This window comes from Chamaea fasciata, unplaced genomic scaffold (genome assembly GCF_029207755.1).
Source record: "Chamaea fasciata isolate MVZ Bird 193981 ecotype frontalis unplaced genomic scaffold, bChaFas1.0.hap1 SCAF_5, whole genome shotgun sequence".
Lineage (NCBI taxonomy): Eukaryota > Metazoa > Chordata > Aves > Passeriformes > Sylviidae > Chamaea > Chamaea fasciata.
This window is the reverse complement of record NW_027094090.1, coordinates 65204863-65223305: the sequence shown is the minus strand read 5'-3', so window position 1 is coordinate 65223305 and position 18443 is coordinate 65204863. Positions and strand designations below refer to the sequence as shown.

The 18443-nt window shown below is 39.8% G+C and overlaps 1 protein-coding gene across 12 annotated transcripts in view; it reads right to left on the bottom strand.

The window, feature by feature from the left end:
• Window positions 1-17760, bottom strand: part of TNRC6B (trinucleotide repeat containing adaptor 6B) — a 136672-nt gene extending 118912 nt beyond the window's left edge. For 2 of the 12 annotated variants that reach the window (XM_066184168.1, XM_066184178.1), the window contains exons 1-3: window positions 17037-17155; window positions 5002-5074; window positions 110-208 (exon numbers count right to left, since the gene is read on the bottom strand). In XM_066184168.1, coding sequence (XP_066040265.1) covers window positions 110-163 — 54 coding nt within the window. In that variant the 5' untranslated portion in view covers window positions 164-208; window positions 5002-5074; window positions 17037-17155. Of the gene's footprint in view, window positions 1-109; window positions 209-5001; window positions 5077-17036; window positions 17247-17504 lie in introns of those variants that run through there. The other 10 variants (XM_066184180.1, XM_066184181.1, XM_066184174.1 and 7 more) reach the window with 10 other exon arrangements.
• Between the last annotated feature and the right edge of the window lie 683 nt (window positions 17761-18443).

The following is an 18443-nucleotide window of genomic DNA, read 5'->3' as shown; positions in this document are numbered from 1 at the left end:
CCATGACAATAATTAATAAGTATCTACACCACCAGTCAATGTTTACTTCATGGACACCCCCACTTTAGCCAAGCAAGCTTTTGTCCCTCCAAAACACAGTGGCATTTACCTCACTGACCTTGGGACTGCCTTCCTCCAGTATTTCTCCCTCATCAGTTTGCATGGGAACGGGATCTGTGCAAAGCTCTGCAGAAAAGCAAAATACTGCCTAAAAGATAAACAACAAAGATATAGTTTAAAAACAATGATTTTTCTGCCTTTAACCATGTTATGTGAGATTGCAGCACACATAAACAACAATTCTAGGCTATGACCTTCAATGCTGTCATTCTGCACCTTTGCTGAAATTATGTTTTACACAAATGAGAACGGTTATTCAGCATAAGACAAAACTACTTAATTAAAAGAAAAAAACCCACTTAACAGGAATATACTTTCTTTTTAACTTTAAAATGTCATTGCTGAGTATTTAATGTAGTCCCTGATTTCACTCATTAAAGTCACAGTCAGCAAGGAATGATCACACAAACCAGAGCAGAAGCAATTCTTTACTAGGAAATAGCTTTTGTGCCAATATAAGCTTCAAAGACTCAGTTATAGGCAAGCTTAAATCTCGTTAGTTTGAAACATTGTTAAGTCTTTCAGTGGTCTTACAGTACCTCTGAAGTCTTACTTTCAGGATTTTTTCCTTGACTTCATTAAAAAAACAACTACATTCTAGAATCTAAATGGTTCAGGGAACAGATAGTCATTCACCTTCAGATCGGCATTTCCAATTTAACCAAGGCCATCAGATCCCAATGTTTCCAATATTCAACACTACTAGGTAACTGAGTAAGTTTCTTTGACAGTATCAGTGCAGTTCCAAAACCTGCACCTCAAACTTCATTCTTCAAATTGTAAAGTAACTTATGGAAGGAGGCAATACAATTAGGGAGACTTTGGTGTTTAAGATTAGAATGCTTTCTACTCCAGAGTATGAGGCATCTTTCAGGGGTAATGGATCAAATGAATCAATTTTGGAGATCAAATGCACCAGCAATCTCTCACACTCAAAATGCAAGACATAAGTCATGACCAGATCTCTAACATTCTGGGTATATGAAAAGTAAGGGCTCACACCGAGCATACTGAATTAAGAATTCTCTTAAAGCCAAGAGCTGTTGGCCTTTAACAGCTGTCCCTCTCAAGATTATGTAACTCTTAAACTGCACTAGCATTTAACATCCACTTTCAGTTTCTCTACTTCTGCACCTTGGCTAAAGAACTACTGCCACCTTCACAGCACCAATTCCAAGCCTGAAACTAACAAGAGAAAGCTTCTAAATGATGCGCCTCCTTCACTTAATTGTTAATGCCTGTTCAGAGTGTAAGGCTATCTGCACTCCAACCTCCTCTGTTATGTTTTACATAGGTAAAACAACATCTGTCATGGTTGACTCAAGGAGTGAAGAACACGTTCTACAAACATTAGGGGCCCTGAAGCTACAAAATGTTACATACAACTTAATAAATCTTACAACCAATAAGCTGTTACATTCAGTAATATCATACATTCTAGTGCAAGGCACAAGAGTTGTAAAGACTTAGAGCATAGTAATTTCCATTTTTGGGAAAAGAAGGAATGAGGAGAAAAGCAAACTCTTACCCAAATCTGACTTAAACATTCTGCCTTCAACACAATCAAAAATCAGAGGCATAAAATGCTAAGCATGACATCTACGACAAGATCCTCCTGCCTATGACAAATGTTTCTTGCTTTTTGTTCCTCATCCATAGTGGAGGAGGCCAGGCTGGGCAGTCCCTGTCCATGGTACTTCTCTGCCATGCTCAGTTTCTGAAACCCACTCCAGAACTTCCGGAGTTGTGAGTTTCAGAGCATGATTTTGCAGTAGGAGTCAAGTAATTGGGAAGTTCCTCAGATTTTTGTTAGACAGACAGTCTGATGTCTAACAGCCAAAACAACTTTGGCCAGAAGAATTCCTGTGGCACTTACCTGGCCACAAAGTCAGAGAAATAAGCAAGAATGAACTTGAGCTACAAAAACATTGAAAGAAACTTATTTATAAAACAAGACCAGAATGGTCAGACTAAGAGCACTGTAAGGGGAAGTTACTTTTCATTCAGAGTGGTGGAAGAACTCAAACATAAGCCTCTGAAAAACTGACATGTTTTATCTTCTGAGATCCTTCACTACCAGAGGAATTGGCAGTATTTGACACCAGTTTTTATATACTACTCCTGGAAGAAGACAAAAAAACTACCAACCAGTACATGTCAAAGGAAGAAAGAAAAGGTCAGTAGAACTAGGAAATTTTAAAAAATGGAAAGGCCACAAGGTATTTGCTTTTTTATAATTTCTATTTTCTCACAATTTATCCCATAATTGGTATTTTTATTTGCTTTGACGTTTTAAAAAACCATATATAATTATGTCATACAATACTTAGAGTGAACTTACTCACATGGGATGGTAAAAAGGTGGACGTTCTAAAAGGCTCAGTAATTTACTAGAAAACTTCACAAGGGAAAAAGAAAATCCACCAACAAAAATTTTTAGCTGGTGCAGGAAGACCCTAAGCCACAGACTAAAAGAGGTGTTGCAAGAAGTTTTGATGAAAACTATCCTTTTGTGGCTTGGGGTTTTTTTATACTTTATTGCATTTGCTTCTGGGTTCTTTCAGGAGACAAAACATTCTACAATAAACTATGAGCCCAATTCAATAATTTTGATGCTCTTTTGCATACATGAATCATGGATTCCCTTAGCCACTGGCACAAGAATGCTGCAATACAAGTTTATTTATTGCCAAAAAGAGACATTACAAGATTCCTGAATCCAGGGGACACTACTTCTGTGGCAGACTTTTGTAGCAGTCCTTTACAACTGAGAGTGAAGTCTCAGCCAACAGAGACTGATTATTGCCAGCACATGAAGAAATAACATAATTATTCCATGTTACTGACATCACCTCCTCAGCTCACCAGCTTCTGACCAGAGCACTGAAGGTGACACACAGGGTCATTTATTTTATGCATGGAGGATGGATGGGAAGTAAGAATTTCTACTAGCATCCTACAGGATCAGGAAAACGCCAAAAGCATTTGTTTACTTATATTCAATACTTAATGTGATATTTCAGGTTCCCAGGTGATAAAAAGAAAGTTTATAGACAGTCCATTTAGATTTTCAGATCAACAAAGTCACTCCTGGAAAAGGTCAAAAGTAACATAGTCCTCTTCTTCTATCCTCGTATACATCCACCCATAGTACTTGAAATGCAACTGAAATCCCCCAATTTTTTATTCACCTGACATCCTTCAGAAAAATTAACTAACTTCAACAGGAGTAAGGTAACGCCAAGGAAGGCCTGACAAATAGCAATGCATTGGTATGCCCACATATTATATAGTAAATGCATACCAAAACTTAGGAACAACTTTTATTTAACTCTTTAAAATGTAATACAGTGATGAGAATCTATTCTCAAAGGTTCATTATTATTACATTCATTAATTATTACATTCATTAATATGAACCAGCTGGGTTTCTTACAAACTTTAATGCCTACTGCAATACTGTCCTGCCATTAAACAGTATGGTTTTGGGACAATCCAGTTTGATATTTAGTCCTATTTTTGCTCCATCGCTTTCTGCATCAAAGATACACTCACTTTGTTTACTGGGATCAGCATGACAGGTGCAGCTACCAGCCACTCAGTGTAAGCAGAACAGTGCAGTGTCCTTATGGATACCATCTCTGCACTACTGCATTCTAACACATTCTGCAACAAAAACCTGAACAACATTTCCTCATGCCTATAAATCCCTGAAAACCAACACCAGTGAACAAGGTACTTCCTCGAGGCCTAATTTTCCCTCCACATAGAAAGGTCCAGCAGGGAAAAACACAAGGTTCTCAATGGCAAGAGAGAGCTGGAATTACAATGATTTCAAATTTGGTTTCATCAAACAGGCACCACTGGGACTAAGCACCTTGTCTAACTCAAGGGCCTTTCATGCAGCAACACCTTTTTTTTTTTTTTTTTTTTTTTTTTTTTTTTTTTTAGATTGGCAGCAGAAATCAAATATGGACTAAAGGGAAAATCTGTTCTTCATTTGATAATGAAGAAAAAACCTACTTCAAGCTTCTAAAGAGTGCAGCTGCGAGAGAAGCACTTATTAATGCACAACCAATTGCAATTCCTGTGAATTTCCAAGTTTAAATTGGATATGGCCCACTATAAACCCCCTGAAGGACAGTAAGGCTGTGCCAAATATCACCATTACAGACATTAAGCAGAAATTGAAGGTAGGTTCCAAACTTTCTCACAAAGCAAAACAGGCACATGAGTGCTCTTCCAAGATGGTCATCTACACACGGCATACTTGAAACAAGAGCAGTTAGAACAAGGCACTACGTGACTAAACTATGTCTTAAATGAGACTGCACTTCTTTGACACAATTGTATTGACACATGATCGCTGTCACCAGCCTCTTGGTACAAACAAAATGTTCATTTTTAACACATGATCCAGCCATATTGTATTTAATTGCTAAAGCATTGTATTACATTAAGTCTGTTAAGAATGTACAAAAGTAACATAAAATTTAATGTACAGAAGAAGAACAGAGTATTTTTTGTCACTTTAAACGCAAGTTGCTCTGAAAGCAAGTGCATTCAGAAGATAAAAACCCCTTGACTCTAACTTTATTGCTTACAGGAAATAATCACCAATTCCAGTGACTACAAAAACTCTCAACATAAACTAACTAATTTTCAAAGAGAATGATACATCATACATATCAACTTCAGCTTACAGAAACAAATCACATCAGGCAGTAACAAACTTCACATGCAAACCCACAGGAAATAACACGGTAGAAAGCACATGAAAACAGATATACATCCTACAGTATCTTAGGAACCAGCACCGGCTACTGTTTTTCTCACCTCCAACTTTCAAGATCACAATACTGAGCTTTGGTTGATTTTTACCTTTGACAGTTTCCAAGGGCTGACAAAGCCCACAAGGATCCGTCCTGGCTACATTCAGTGCAAAAACAAAACCCTAAAAGAAGATAAAAAAAATTAAAATGTGAACAAACTGTGGTCATTAGTAAATTAAAAACAAATATAAAAACAGAAGTCAACTGTCTCCAAATCTCAGCAAACCTAGGTGCACAGAAATGAACGGAATGGCTGGCATCAGGAAAATATTTTCTTGAAATTCTCCCCACAACCTCCCATCCAAATCTGGAAAAACAGCAAACACTGGTAGCAAGTGTGAGAGAATCTCCTACTGATTATGAGATACAACAGAACAGTAGGAGGCTCTAGAAACATAATTTCTATTCACAACTGGGAAAAACATGGGGTGAAACCAGTTTCTTCTACAAGAACCGAGAGAACACACACAAATGTGTTTCCTTGAAGTCAAGGGAAGCAATTATGTAGTTCTACAATAACTCCTGAATATTAAATATTGTGTGTAAAAATGAATCCCATACCTACCAACTGTCAGGTACTTAATTCTATTTTGAAAGAGTAACATAGCAGTACTGCACTGGCTAACAATCAAGCCCATTTCCAATCATACATAATCTGTCTTAACCACATAGAGTGCTTCAGTTTTGGTTTTGCAAAACATAACCAACTTCCAGGAATCCAAAGAAGTCCAGAACCATCAGCTTACCACTATACCTCCAAGTTAACCTCAATTATTCCACTTGACATTACTCAGGTTTGTTGTAAGGGATATGAACAAGTGGCATTTTTCTAAATTCACTGCATCATTTTGTTGGCTACTACTCCTTAATGTACAGGATTATTTAGGAACAGTGTTCCTATCATTGGAATAACTGCCATAAAATGAATATTTTTTCCTGATCTTCTAGCATTAACTAAGAGCTTTCTGGGCATGATTTCCACTCAAACAACTTCTGACTAGAAACTACATTTGGTGATAAAGGGGTGTCTTACCTGCCACTGTGGTTTACCTGTCCCTTTGCTTAGTGAGTAAATGTTTTACAGACGCAAACTTTTATTTTGAACTTGGTTCTAACTTATGCTGTGGGGTGATTCTGATAAAGCAACCAAGAGCACATCCTGCTCAAAAAGCCTCAAGCTGTCTTAAAACATCATCTTACAAAAATCAGCTGCTGATGTAAATAAACAAAAACATCACATACTCAATTAGGATATGGGGAAGTTGGCTTCAAGACAGCTTCACAACTTCAAAACAACACAGAAATATTTCTTGGTTTTTCATCTACAGCATAGCAGCAGTCTAACAGTCATGATTTACTATAAAAATTACCCAGGACAACCCAGGTCTCACTGTGATGGTAATTCTCCACTTCACTTTTCAAGGCTGAAGACAGAAACATAGTTTGTAGCCAATAATTTTGTAGAAGGAGAGATACTACTGGCGCTTGAAAAGAGGATATGCAATCTCGTTATTTCACATGGTTTAGAAAAATCTCTTTGCATTACTTAGGTGGAAAGAAATCCAGGAAGGATTAGTACTTCAAGGAAAAACGAACTAAAGATATCACTCTAAACAAAGCAGCTAGGAGGAATTGGAAAAGGCAGAAATCCTCAAACTCTCCCAGAAAAAAAAATCCAGAGGAATATTCAGGAATGGCAGTTACATACCCCACAACATCACTGTGGTGTTCTACAGCAAAACATGACATGAGAAAGGGTGTCCATTATGTTTAATTTAGTGTTGGCTGCACAACTTCGTATTTTGTTCAGTATTAAATTCTTTGCACAGATGTTTTTGGTAGCATACAGAAAATGTTTCACCTGTGCATGTAGATATGACATGTACTTTTAACAAGATAAACAGCTATACATTGGAATAGATATTACATGCATTAGTCTGTACTGCTCTTCTAAAGTAACATGAGTACAGAAGGACCATAAAGAAGTTAAAAACAACCTACATGAACAAAACACAAGTCCCATTTCACAGCACTTAAGTCCTTTTACATGAACAGCTCAAATACAAACCATTTCCCGAAACAGAATGCCCCTGAAGATGTCAGGGACATCTACTACACAACATGATCTGCTCAAGAAAACCCAGTAATTAGTGAATTTGTGGGGCTCTTTCCTCATTAAAGAATGTTGCCCTTTTTGATTCATCATTAAGAGAGACATGTGAAACACGCAAAAGGATACTTCTCAAATGATCCTAAATCAGACTTTCAATTTAGAAAATCCTGGCTCTAGTCTTTGAGTCTAAAGACAGTCTTGAAACATAAGGATAGAATACTTCATCATCACCTTCCCAGTGCTCCAAACCCTATACATAAACAATATTTAATGTGCTAAATGTTTCTCTTCCCAGTAAATGAAAAGTAAACTGAAAAGCTTATTTTAAAAAATGTTTTGCTTACACCTTTATGCCACTTTCTACTGTACAAAGCAGCATAAACCTCACTTCTTTTCTGTTCATACTGATTTTGCTAAAGAATCCATTAAAGGTCACAGTGAACATAAAAGGTATTTGTCCTCACTTTGCTACAGCAGCCTATTGTACGTTATTTACACTACACATGACTTCTCTACTGTAATCAAGATTACATCCCAACTATAATCAGCCAAAGGCTGCCAAGTGCTTAGGTTTTCCAAGTCCCTCGTGCTTTGTTCCACTGTCTTTTCACTTTGACTGAAGCATATATACACACACATTTCTGTGCATATAGACACATTTCTGTGTAAGTACAATATATGCATGTAACAAAACACCTTCAAAATTATTTCTACTTTTTCTCTTCAAGACCTTCAACAATCAACACCACAATATTTATGGAAACAATCAAACTGAGGTTGTTGGGAGTAGTGTGTTTTTAACTGACTGACAGCATCTCCTTGACAGACAGCATCACCTTAAGAGTTGTGGTAATACCTGGAGCAGCAAGGAATTAAAACACAGTGAGTTGAGAATACCAGCTGCTTTTTACACTCCACATCAAAGTTTAACCCAGTCAAGAGATTTGTTTTGCAAAGCTGGAAACAAACTATCACTTAAAAAAAAATATTTTCAACTGTTCATCTCTGGTTCTATTAAGTCTTCCAAATTATCGGTTCTCAGGCACAGGAAAGGGCTACTTCACACTGCTAATGCTGCCACTACTTCTTAACAGTAGCAATGCTAGGAATTCCAATGGCACAAAAGCAATCATTACCATAAGTATTACAACTATCATGGCATTTAATGGCGCCCCTGTGGCAAAAATGGCCCACAATCAACATGCTCAAAATGCCAGCAATCCATGTATACCAGCATTTCCAAGAATTCAGCACTGCTGGAGCTACACCAGTGCAACCAAGCCTTTATTTCAGGGCATTTGCAAAATGACAAAGTCTTCAGAATACAGAGGACCAGAGTATACTAAGGAGAGGTGAAGAGTGGATCTTATACTAGACCAGAGACACGAAGCATTTTCTCCATCTTAAGCAAAACGTTGCGATGAGTGAGAAGCCTGCTTCTCAACAGCTCAACTTTAAACCTGAAAGCTATAAGTAACTCCTTTACTGCTGATAATTCCAACAGAATCATCCTGACAGATTATTCATACCAGTAAAGTCAACTCAAGATCGAAGGTTTCCTGTGGAACCACCAGTAACACTCATCAAGTCCTATACAGCTGTACGCTTATCAAACCTAGCAGCAGTAACTAAATTAAAACTGATAATGTGGTAAGCAGCCTTGTGCAGAGGAAAGGGGGAACAGTGGCTTACTCACTGACAGCAGCAATTACAAGAGCAAAAGACAACATTACTAAAAATCATTCACATGCAGGACAGAATTGGAAGACATCGTGCCTTTCAAACTATATAGTTCTTACAGTCTTCCTGTATTTAATTAGAAGAGTACCAAGGTTTCCTGTGTTAAACTATCCATTTGCTTTCTTTGCTTTTACCGTAAGAGCTGCGTTGTTAAGGAATTGAAACCAGCATGGCAAAACTGGTGCTAAGTCCTCCAGCGGCCATGAAGGCAGACAAGCATCCCCTGCTGCCCGAAAAAGGCTGTAGGTCTCAGCACTGCACCCTATAATGCAACCTCGGGCAGAAAATTATGGTCAGACTGAGCCGGACACAGCTGGGAGGAAAGCCAGGGGAGTGTGTCAGAGAATGAAGATTAAGTCACAATTTGCTTTTTGTGTTTTTTTAAACTTCACTCTTTAATAGTTTACACCCTGAAATTTTCCAAAATCATGTTACATATTTATCTCACTTCTAATGATTAGTAACAGAGAAATTCTTTTATACAAAGATATTCTGACTTCCCATTAACATGATTATATACCCAGGGAAGTCCAAGATCTTAGCACTATTATTGTCAAAGAAAAATGCTGAGCTGTTAAGCAAATAATTCTAAACTATAATCGCAACCACCAACTTCGAACATAACCAGTTGCCAAACAGAACTTCATCAATATTTATAGCATGACATCAGTTTGAATTGTACTTTTCAGCTGTTTCAGCACCTAAGAAAGGAACAGGAAGTTAATTTTCAAAAATCTGTTTTATATTCAATGATTTTTTCAGTCTTCAAAGAAATGAGGCAACACACATATTTTTATGGCTAATTTTTAAATTTTAAAACACAGTGCAAGTTATTACTGATACAATGCTAGTCCTCAACACTGCAATCTTTGTTGAACATGTTTAGTCAGTGCTATTGAATTTGGAACTATTTGCAAAGAGAGCTTCAGACCTGCTCAACTAAGTGTGAGGTCAAAGCCCTAAATTTTCAGTCTTTTGGCACAAAAGAGTTCTTCAACTTTCTCATCTTATTTCCCCTGAAGTGGCATTTAAAATAAAAGTAACCCAGCTTTACTATTGTGACCAAAATCATAAAAGTCTGCCTTTAGGCTACCTACTTGAATTACATGACAACTGATTTTCAGAGTCAACCTCCCACACCACATTAAAAAACCCAACTCTTTAAATTTCCTCCTAGTTTTGAATGTTTTTCACTTATATGTTACTTTTCCTTCATCCTTTATTAAATCTGAAAATGCGGTAACAAATTCTCAATTATTTTTTGTCCAAACTTCATAAGACTAAAGTTACTTTCAGTTCGTTTACATAAACAGCTGTGGCAGGAGTGAGATAAGCTGATAAACAGTATCCACACACAAGGCAGTGTCAGTTTATCTAGTTACCTTCAACTGGTGAAAGCAACATTATCTAGCATTGTTTAAGTACGGGGTTAGTGTAATTATGTCGCTGCATTCTTGCCCTCAGGCCACCACAACTTAACACAGTAACGTAACACGGTCAGGAGCGTTTTTTCCTTTGCTTATTAGACAATGTTAAAAAGTATTTGATACAATGGGACTTCTACCTGTCCTCTCCACAGCCTAATTTAATTTTCAATCAACAGGAAGCTTCTCTCAATATGAATCTATTTTCCACAATACATAAATTGCCAGGGACAGGGAAGAGAAAGTTGGACCCTGAATATGAAAGAACTAGAGGAGTTAACTTCCAACAAATGAGAGTATTATCAGCCAGTTTTGGTTGTGTCTCGGAGTGGTCTGAAAATTAAAAAGGTCAAGCAAAGAAAATTATAGATAGCTAATCTATGGCAACTATGTAGTTTAAAAAATGTGTGGAAAAGCCTAGCTCTGCAATAAAATACATCTTCCCCCTTTCAAGTACCGTTTATCAAACTGAGTGCCATCAGAAACATATGCAACTTCCCCATAGCTTTTATTAAATGTAACAGAAACGTTGAACACCAACTAAAATCTACACCTGTTCTTCAGGCTGTCACCACACCAGCTGCAGAAAGTAGGCATCAGATACTGAAGCACCCAAACATTTATCCAAAATGCTAAAATAACAAAAATTCAGTTTTAGCTTTACTATCTCACTTTGCCTTGGAGGGCTAGGAAAAACATGAACTAAGTCTGTATGAAAGCACCACAAAAAAAGACACTTATTATGAGGGGCATAGAAATACTATAGTATTAGAGGGAATAGTATAGACAAGATCCTTTTTAAATGTGAGGGTCCATTTCAAATGTGAGAAAATACTAAGTATTGAAATTTTTTTGCAGTGTCAATGAAAAATGGTATGAATCTTAATGAACAGTCACAAATAATCGCTGTGGCTTCACTCTCATATTTGGTCTCTTCAAAAGAAGACTCATCTGCATTTTTAATTTGCAAGAATAGGCATCTGATACAATGCAACTCAAACCCGATAATACAGAATCTCAGCCATTTGACAAACAAAAATACTAAGGACTTAATTTTAAAATGAAACAAATTTTTCTCAGAACCCAAATACATATGGAAGGATAAGAATTTAAATTACAATGGCTGTAATAGTAAAATATCCTGCACACACACATTCGTGCCAAAGTGCTCTTTTTTTAGCTTCTTACTTGAAGCAGTTAAGTGGAACTTAAAAGACAAACAAACAAAAATTCCAAAATAAAACCCCCCCCAAACATAGTTATCAGAACAAACATTCTCAACACAGAGTGAAACTGCTATATTTACAGCAATATAAGAATGCTTTTATAATAATGCTAATACATCCAGGAAAAATCTCAATACATAAAAATCCCAGAGAGGGTCACAAAGAAAGATACTAAACCCCATAAAAGTAGCTGACAATGCTTTAAAACAACTATTTAGAGCAATATGTATTATGGCCTTCTTTCTTAAAGGGATTTTGAGCTGCTTCAGATCAAGGATGGATCATATTTCATTCTGGAGTGAAGTATATTTTGGTGTTTGTAAGAAGCTGGGGTGATGGGACACATTCCCTTCCACTATCTCAGAGGCAGAGGCAATTTTTTGAAATCAAAACATTATTCTTATGTTTTTTTCCCAAGTTCCTCATCATTCCTCATGCTAGTTGCACCTTCTGATACTATTAACTTACGGTTTCTCAAGTCACGGTGTGCAAGCAGCAGAAGCCTCAGAGATTTGAAATAGTGTTTCACTATAACGGTAAAGTGAGTGTATAGGTGATTTAATCTTCCACAAAAACTAACTGCTGGAAAAGCTTTTAAATTAATTAATGCACTGCTGTATAAAAAGAAGAATATACTGTCAGCTGTAATAAGAAAATAAAACATACTCTGGCACTTCCATCTTCTCCAGAAAGAGACATCAGATTATTTCTAAGGATCCCCCAATGTCCCAGGAGAGAGCTAAAAGGTTCTCAAATGTCCAGGAGAAGAGCTGGACAACCTGGGTCTCTTCAGCTCCTAAGACACAGACGTTCATAACTTAGAGGACACTGACACCAGAGTGCCGAGTAATTTGTATCTCTTGACTGTAAGAAGCAGCAAGACAAGAGGACCTACTCCCATTATCACTGGTGGATCTCCCTATGACCAAAATATATTTAGCCTGCTACAGTAGAATGTAGTCCCTGAAGACTTCCATCTATTCCCCAGAGGTGAGTCCTGTCTTTCCTACCACTCATATGGTACTGTCATGAGACTTATGCAGAGAGGTCACAGGGCCAAAGAAGTTGATAATGAGATTGCCATGTCGCAGCCCAGGAGTTACTTAGTTCTGTTAATGTGGAGACCTATTGGACCAGTCCTAAAACAAAAAGGCCAGCAAACACGTTTCCAAACATTGAGCTTCTGGATTTAAAATCATACATTTAATTTAACCAGTGAAACTCTCTCTCAGTGTCTGCTTTTGCCACATGAAAAACACATTAGAGAACTGCAGGTACAACTAGCGTTTGTGGTAAGAAAATAAGAGGGACTCAAGTGGAGGAAAAAACCCTGTAATCCTGGGATACAAGATGATCAGAAGAACAAGAAGAAGCATTTCCAAAAAGCAAAGTAGAGGCTAGAATCTGAAAAATCTTCAAACTTACCAGAAGAAAGCCAACAGTATTCACAAAAACTATGTTCCTTGTAGACTACTGCCAAATCAAAGGGCATAAATTTCTCCTGTTACAGAACAGACTTTACTAATGAAAAACCCAATACACTACTGAAAATTTCTGCCAGGTTGTTTTATAGCACTTTTTATGACACTGTCAAGAGCCATGATAAAATTATAGAAATTAAATGCAAGTTAAAACATCAATGATTTTCTAATTCATTATTAATTTAGATGGATTAGAGGACTTCCCCTCACACAAGCAACATGATATTATTGTATCACCTTTTGACTTATCCTCTGTCAGGCTATCTAAAATCATCGACTCTTTGTTTTGCAACTTTGCTTCTTATCCTTTCATCCGCTAATTACCTTTCCAGCCCCCCATCTTCTGTCTAACACGGTTAAAATATATCAGCTTCCAGGCTGATATATATAAATACGTTTATTCTGACCAGTATCCTGTAGCACACAGCACAACTGCTGCCTTATGATACCTCCCATTTCTCCTGACAAGCAGGATGTTGCTCCACAGACTTAGAAGCTAAACAGGCTAAGAGCTGCTTTCAGATCCATTTTACTTTTTTAAGTAGATATTTTAAAAAACTTAAACAGTGCAAGTCTCGGATAGAACATCACCTTGCTTCCCAGATTTTCTCACAGAGGAACTATTGTGTTTACTCTAATCCACAGACATTAAATCAGGAAATACATGCACGATATCCAATTTCAGAAATACTAAAGCTGGCAGGGCCCAGAAACGCAATCCTTACTGACTAGCTGAAACTGGAAAAGGTCATCTCCATAGCTCACTACATGGTAAACACGGAGAACATCCGAACTCCAACCACAACCCTTACACTGACAAAAACTTAAAAACCTCAGAACATTCCCCTACAACATGATGCAAACCATAATAAGTGCAAAAACACACTCTCCCTCTAACCACTATAAGAAGGCAAAGGGAAAAAATAAATGTAACATGCTCACTGCCTACTGCTCTAAAGGAGAAAAATTAAGTGACACCAATGACTTGCAGCAAAGCATGTTTACTTCCCTGAAGAAATTTTAAAAACTGAGTAGAAGTGCAATACAAAGAAGGCATGAAGAGAAGAGAAATGTAAGGAAGTATAGGAGTTTTACTATCCGCTGAAAGGGACAGGGAACAGCAATCAGAATATCCTGATTACTCTCACCCCAGTTACAGAAATACCAGCAGGCAACTACTTGTCTGACAGTGACAGCTGGCCCAAATACCAAAGAGTGCCCCCACTTTTATTAGAAGATAGTAGCCAAAAGTTCAGTTTTTCTACTATTCTTTAATTCACAAGAAATTAACATGAAGTCTTGAGTCCATATTCCACACTGTTTGCTGAAAGAACAAGCAACCTTAGCACACACGTTTTATCTGAAAATGGAGAAAGACGGTAAACGCTAAGGAAGACTGTTAGCAAGAATACATGTATTTTTCTACCACAACGGTCAACCTACTAAAAATGCATGTTACTGTTTGCTCAGCACCTCTGTGCTAGGTTCTTGCAATTAGAACTGAAGACTGACATTCCCTTGCTATTCTTTCCCTAAGACAGTGAAACATTTCATTATTAAACTTTCTGAAAATGCAAGAAACAGATCACTAAAAGCAAATCCAGAGCAAATACATTTTATAAGCACTGAGATGACAGAAAATTTTTAGCTTTAAAGAAAAGCAGTGGTACATATGTGCTAGTATTAGGTACTTCCCTCCTTTATCTATGTGTTAAACATGCTTAATTTATCCTGTGAAAACAAACGATATGACTTCTTCACAAAAACTCATCTACTGACCCAAACTACACTCAGATCACAGCTGAGTGAAAAATAAAAGCTAATCATAAAGAAGTGAACAGCTGTAAGATGCTAGGTATGTTGTAAGTAGAAGTACTGCAGAATTAGTGAATCTAATAGCAGCACTATGAGCAATGACTGAGGAAAGCCATTGCAAAGAAATAGGAAAATTACTTAGTTGTTATCAGTGCACAAAGCAGACAATATCTATGATAAAAAAGATTTTCAAGAAAAAAAAACCATAATAATGGCAGTAAGCGACTAGAACAGACTCTGCATCCAAGCATTTTGCAGAAAATGGAGAATAGAGTAACCAAACCATTAAGCACACTATTAATTAACTCGTTCAAGTCAATAACTAAGCTACTTAGACTTATTCTATGGTCTCCAGTTCATACTGCTTAATTGTAAATCCAATCTCTTTCTGCAGAAATACACCACCTTTACTGGAGGGGAAAAAAAAAAGAAAAAAAATCACTCAAAACCCCAAGAGAATAAACCCCACTTGAACATACTTTCAAATTACTAATTTTATAGTAGTCCTTCAATTCTTTCCATCATTCTGGCTGCAGCTTTCCATCCCACTGTTCTAGATGCAGCTATCTCTACGTATGATTTCTATGATGCATTACTTCTGCAAAAATTTAACTTTTAATTTCTTACTTGCTAGGAGGCAGATCTAAAGTAAAATACAGTACCTCAGAGCTACACAAAATTCTCTTCTGAAGCTTCCTCTTCTGAAGTCATCCTCCAACATCGAGTTTTAATGATGAAATAACCATCACCAAGCAAAGCCATGACACACACTCAACCTAAATGTTTTATTGGACTATTCAAACACACAAACTCTGGCAGATTAAACTTTGTCAAGACTTTTATGTCCAAACCTTTGAACTTAATTATTTACATGAAAGTGTAGCTCTCTAGCTAAACTTGCAGGTATGCAGAAACTGGAGTAATGCATTAATTCAAAAGTCTGCCTAAACAAGAGACACTGACTGGTTTATCATTACATTTTTACCAGGACTTCTGTATTACAGGATTCAGGTGATTCCCTTTAAGCATCCCAAAACATTTTGCAGATTAGCACAGATGCAGCATAGCTAAACAAGATAAGAGCAAATATATAATGATGACCTCACCTACTCTCCACTACGACAGATGTGCCTCTACCTTACTGCCCCAAAACCTCACAGCAGAAAATCTAACACACAGCTAACACCTCTTTGGGCTCCCTTCCCACACCTCCAGGCTCAACTTTCTGCAGGGTGATTTCTCCGCTAAGGAATTATCTAGTTACATCTGCAACTCAGTTAAACTCAGGTGAAAAGTCACCCCTGCAAACCCCTCCCCTGAGATACATCTACCCAGCAGACCCTGCACTAACGACGGCTCATGTAGAAAAACTGGAGCTTATCTTTTAATTCGGGGCCGTGGGTAATGCAACAAATGACAACGTTCACTCGCATCTCAACAGCGCGCATTCCAAAGAATCTTCACCCTTAGAGAGTCATCACAAGAGAGGAGGGCATTGCTGAGCAACTTCACAGTGGACAAGCTAAGTACAAAGCTGCTTTAACTTGTGCACATATTTAACAACCCTACGAATCAAAGTTATCACCTCTACAACACTTGTAGCAGGAACTAATTTCCAAAATCCATTCATATTGCTGGAAAACAGCAGGTAAAACAGACTTTTCAAATACACAGAGCTGTACAACCCCCAAAGACCTGCCTACTATTTTGCAGGAAAAGTCACAGTTTTTGTAAAGTTTTCTAAAGGTTGTAACCATGACACTGAACTCTAGCAAGTCATGATTTAAAAACAGTAATTAATGGATTGTAAAAACAAACAAACAAAAGTTAAATTTACAAAGAGGTATTTTAACAAATGTTCACGAGGTTAGTGAAACGTTACCATGAAAAAACAACTACTGTTTACAGCAGTAAGCATCTCTACTTTAGCTAGGAGAACACTTCGTTGAGTCTTCGGTTTATTCAACAAACCTCAGCTGTATGCTGTAGTATATCCTCCTACAGCAATTTCATAAAGCAGATCGAGCTTGCAAGATACCACGCTGCAAGCAGCACTTATCCACAGCCCGCGAAGTGTGTCCAGAAACAAATATTCCCTCATTTTGCTACAATCAGCTGGGGAAACGTTTTTTCCCCTCGGGACACATCTCTGAACACGGTCACTCTTCCCACCCACCCATCACATATACACACGCACACATTTTAATCAGCATCACATTCCACTCATCCAGCGCAGTTTGCAGTGGTATCAACGCAACCTCGGTTCTGTCCCCGCACTACAGCACCTTTTTTCCCCCATCCACACAAGGGTTCCTCGGAGTCTTTCCGCCGCTGCACCTTCTGCCCGGCCTGGGTAATCCGGCGGGCGGACGGCTCTTCCCCCGGGGCCCCGTGTGAAGCCAGAGGGGGCACTGGGACGCAGCCGCGGCGATCAGCGACCGCCTGTGAGGCGAGGAGGGGGCAGCCGTCACCCGGCTGTGCCCCGGGACAGGCACTCGGCGGGGTCGGGGCGGGAGCAGCGGCCATTCCTCCGGCGCCGCCGGGGCAGCGCCCTTGAGCCGCAGCCACTCGGGGCCCCTCCCGCCGGCCTGGCCCCCCCGTCCCTCCCCCGCCCCGCGGCACCGCGGCCCGGCGCCAGAGGCCCCTCAGAGGCGGCGCGAGGGTCCACAGGGCGGGAAGGGCTCCCAGGGAGTCCCGCGGCGGGAGCTGGGAGCGCGGATGGGGGATAAGTGGGGGGCCCGTCCGGCACTCACCGCCGAGGCGCCACCGCGGTGCGCTGAGCCCCCGTTCTTGTCGGTGCTGGGGGCGGTTCCGCCCGGCCGGGAAACACGAACCCCGGGAAGCAAAAGGCGAAAAAGCTGCGAAAAGCGTCCCCCGCCCTCCTCCGGCCCCACCAAAAAAAACACCACCGGGGCGGGGGAAACCAAAAACCCAAACCAAACTTTCCTCGCCGCCGTCTCTCCCTCCCCCGAGGAGCACGAACCCAAACACAGCGGGACACGCCCCCACACCGCCCCTCGCGCCGCCCATTGGACAGTGCCCCGCCGACCCTGACGCTGATTGGTCTTTCTGCCTGCTCGTCTTCTCCTTTCGGTCCCCTTTCCGCCCCTTCACGCTGCCCATTGGGAAGCGTCTCGGGGATCTCTCTGCCCATTAGCCAGGAGGCACGTCAATCACAGCGGAATACCGCCTCCCGGCGCTTTTGATTGGGGTCTCGCGTCCCTACACCCTCACTGATTGCCTGCATTTGCTGGCCGTCACTGGTTAGCATTGCCCCCTTCACATCCCTCACAGTCTCCCACCCCTTCTTCGTCTGCCAGCGGGCTGCGAGATTTGCCCCTTAAATGGGGCACTTGCTCGCCCGCTTCTACTTGTCCCGCCTTTCCGCCCTACGGATTGGGCTGTGAGTCGCACATTACGACTCCATTAGAAAAAGAAAGTGCCCGTTACACCATAACAGCGCGGAGACCCGCCCACCGAGCCGCGCTTCTCAGCGGCCCGTGGGACCCTCCTCAGCCGAGGCGAGGTTACGTCAGTTTGTGCACTTATTAGCTAGCCCACGGGCGGGGCGCCGTGACGGCTACGGGCGACAGCGGGTATGGCCGGGGCTACGGCAGCTCAGCGGCGCCGCGACATGGCACGGACGCCTCACCGCCCGTCTTCCACAGCGACATCGCCACTTCGCCCTACCC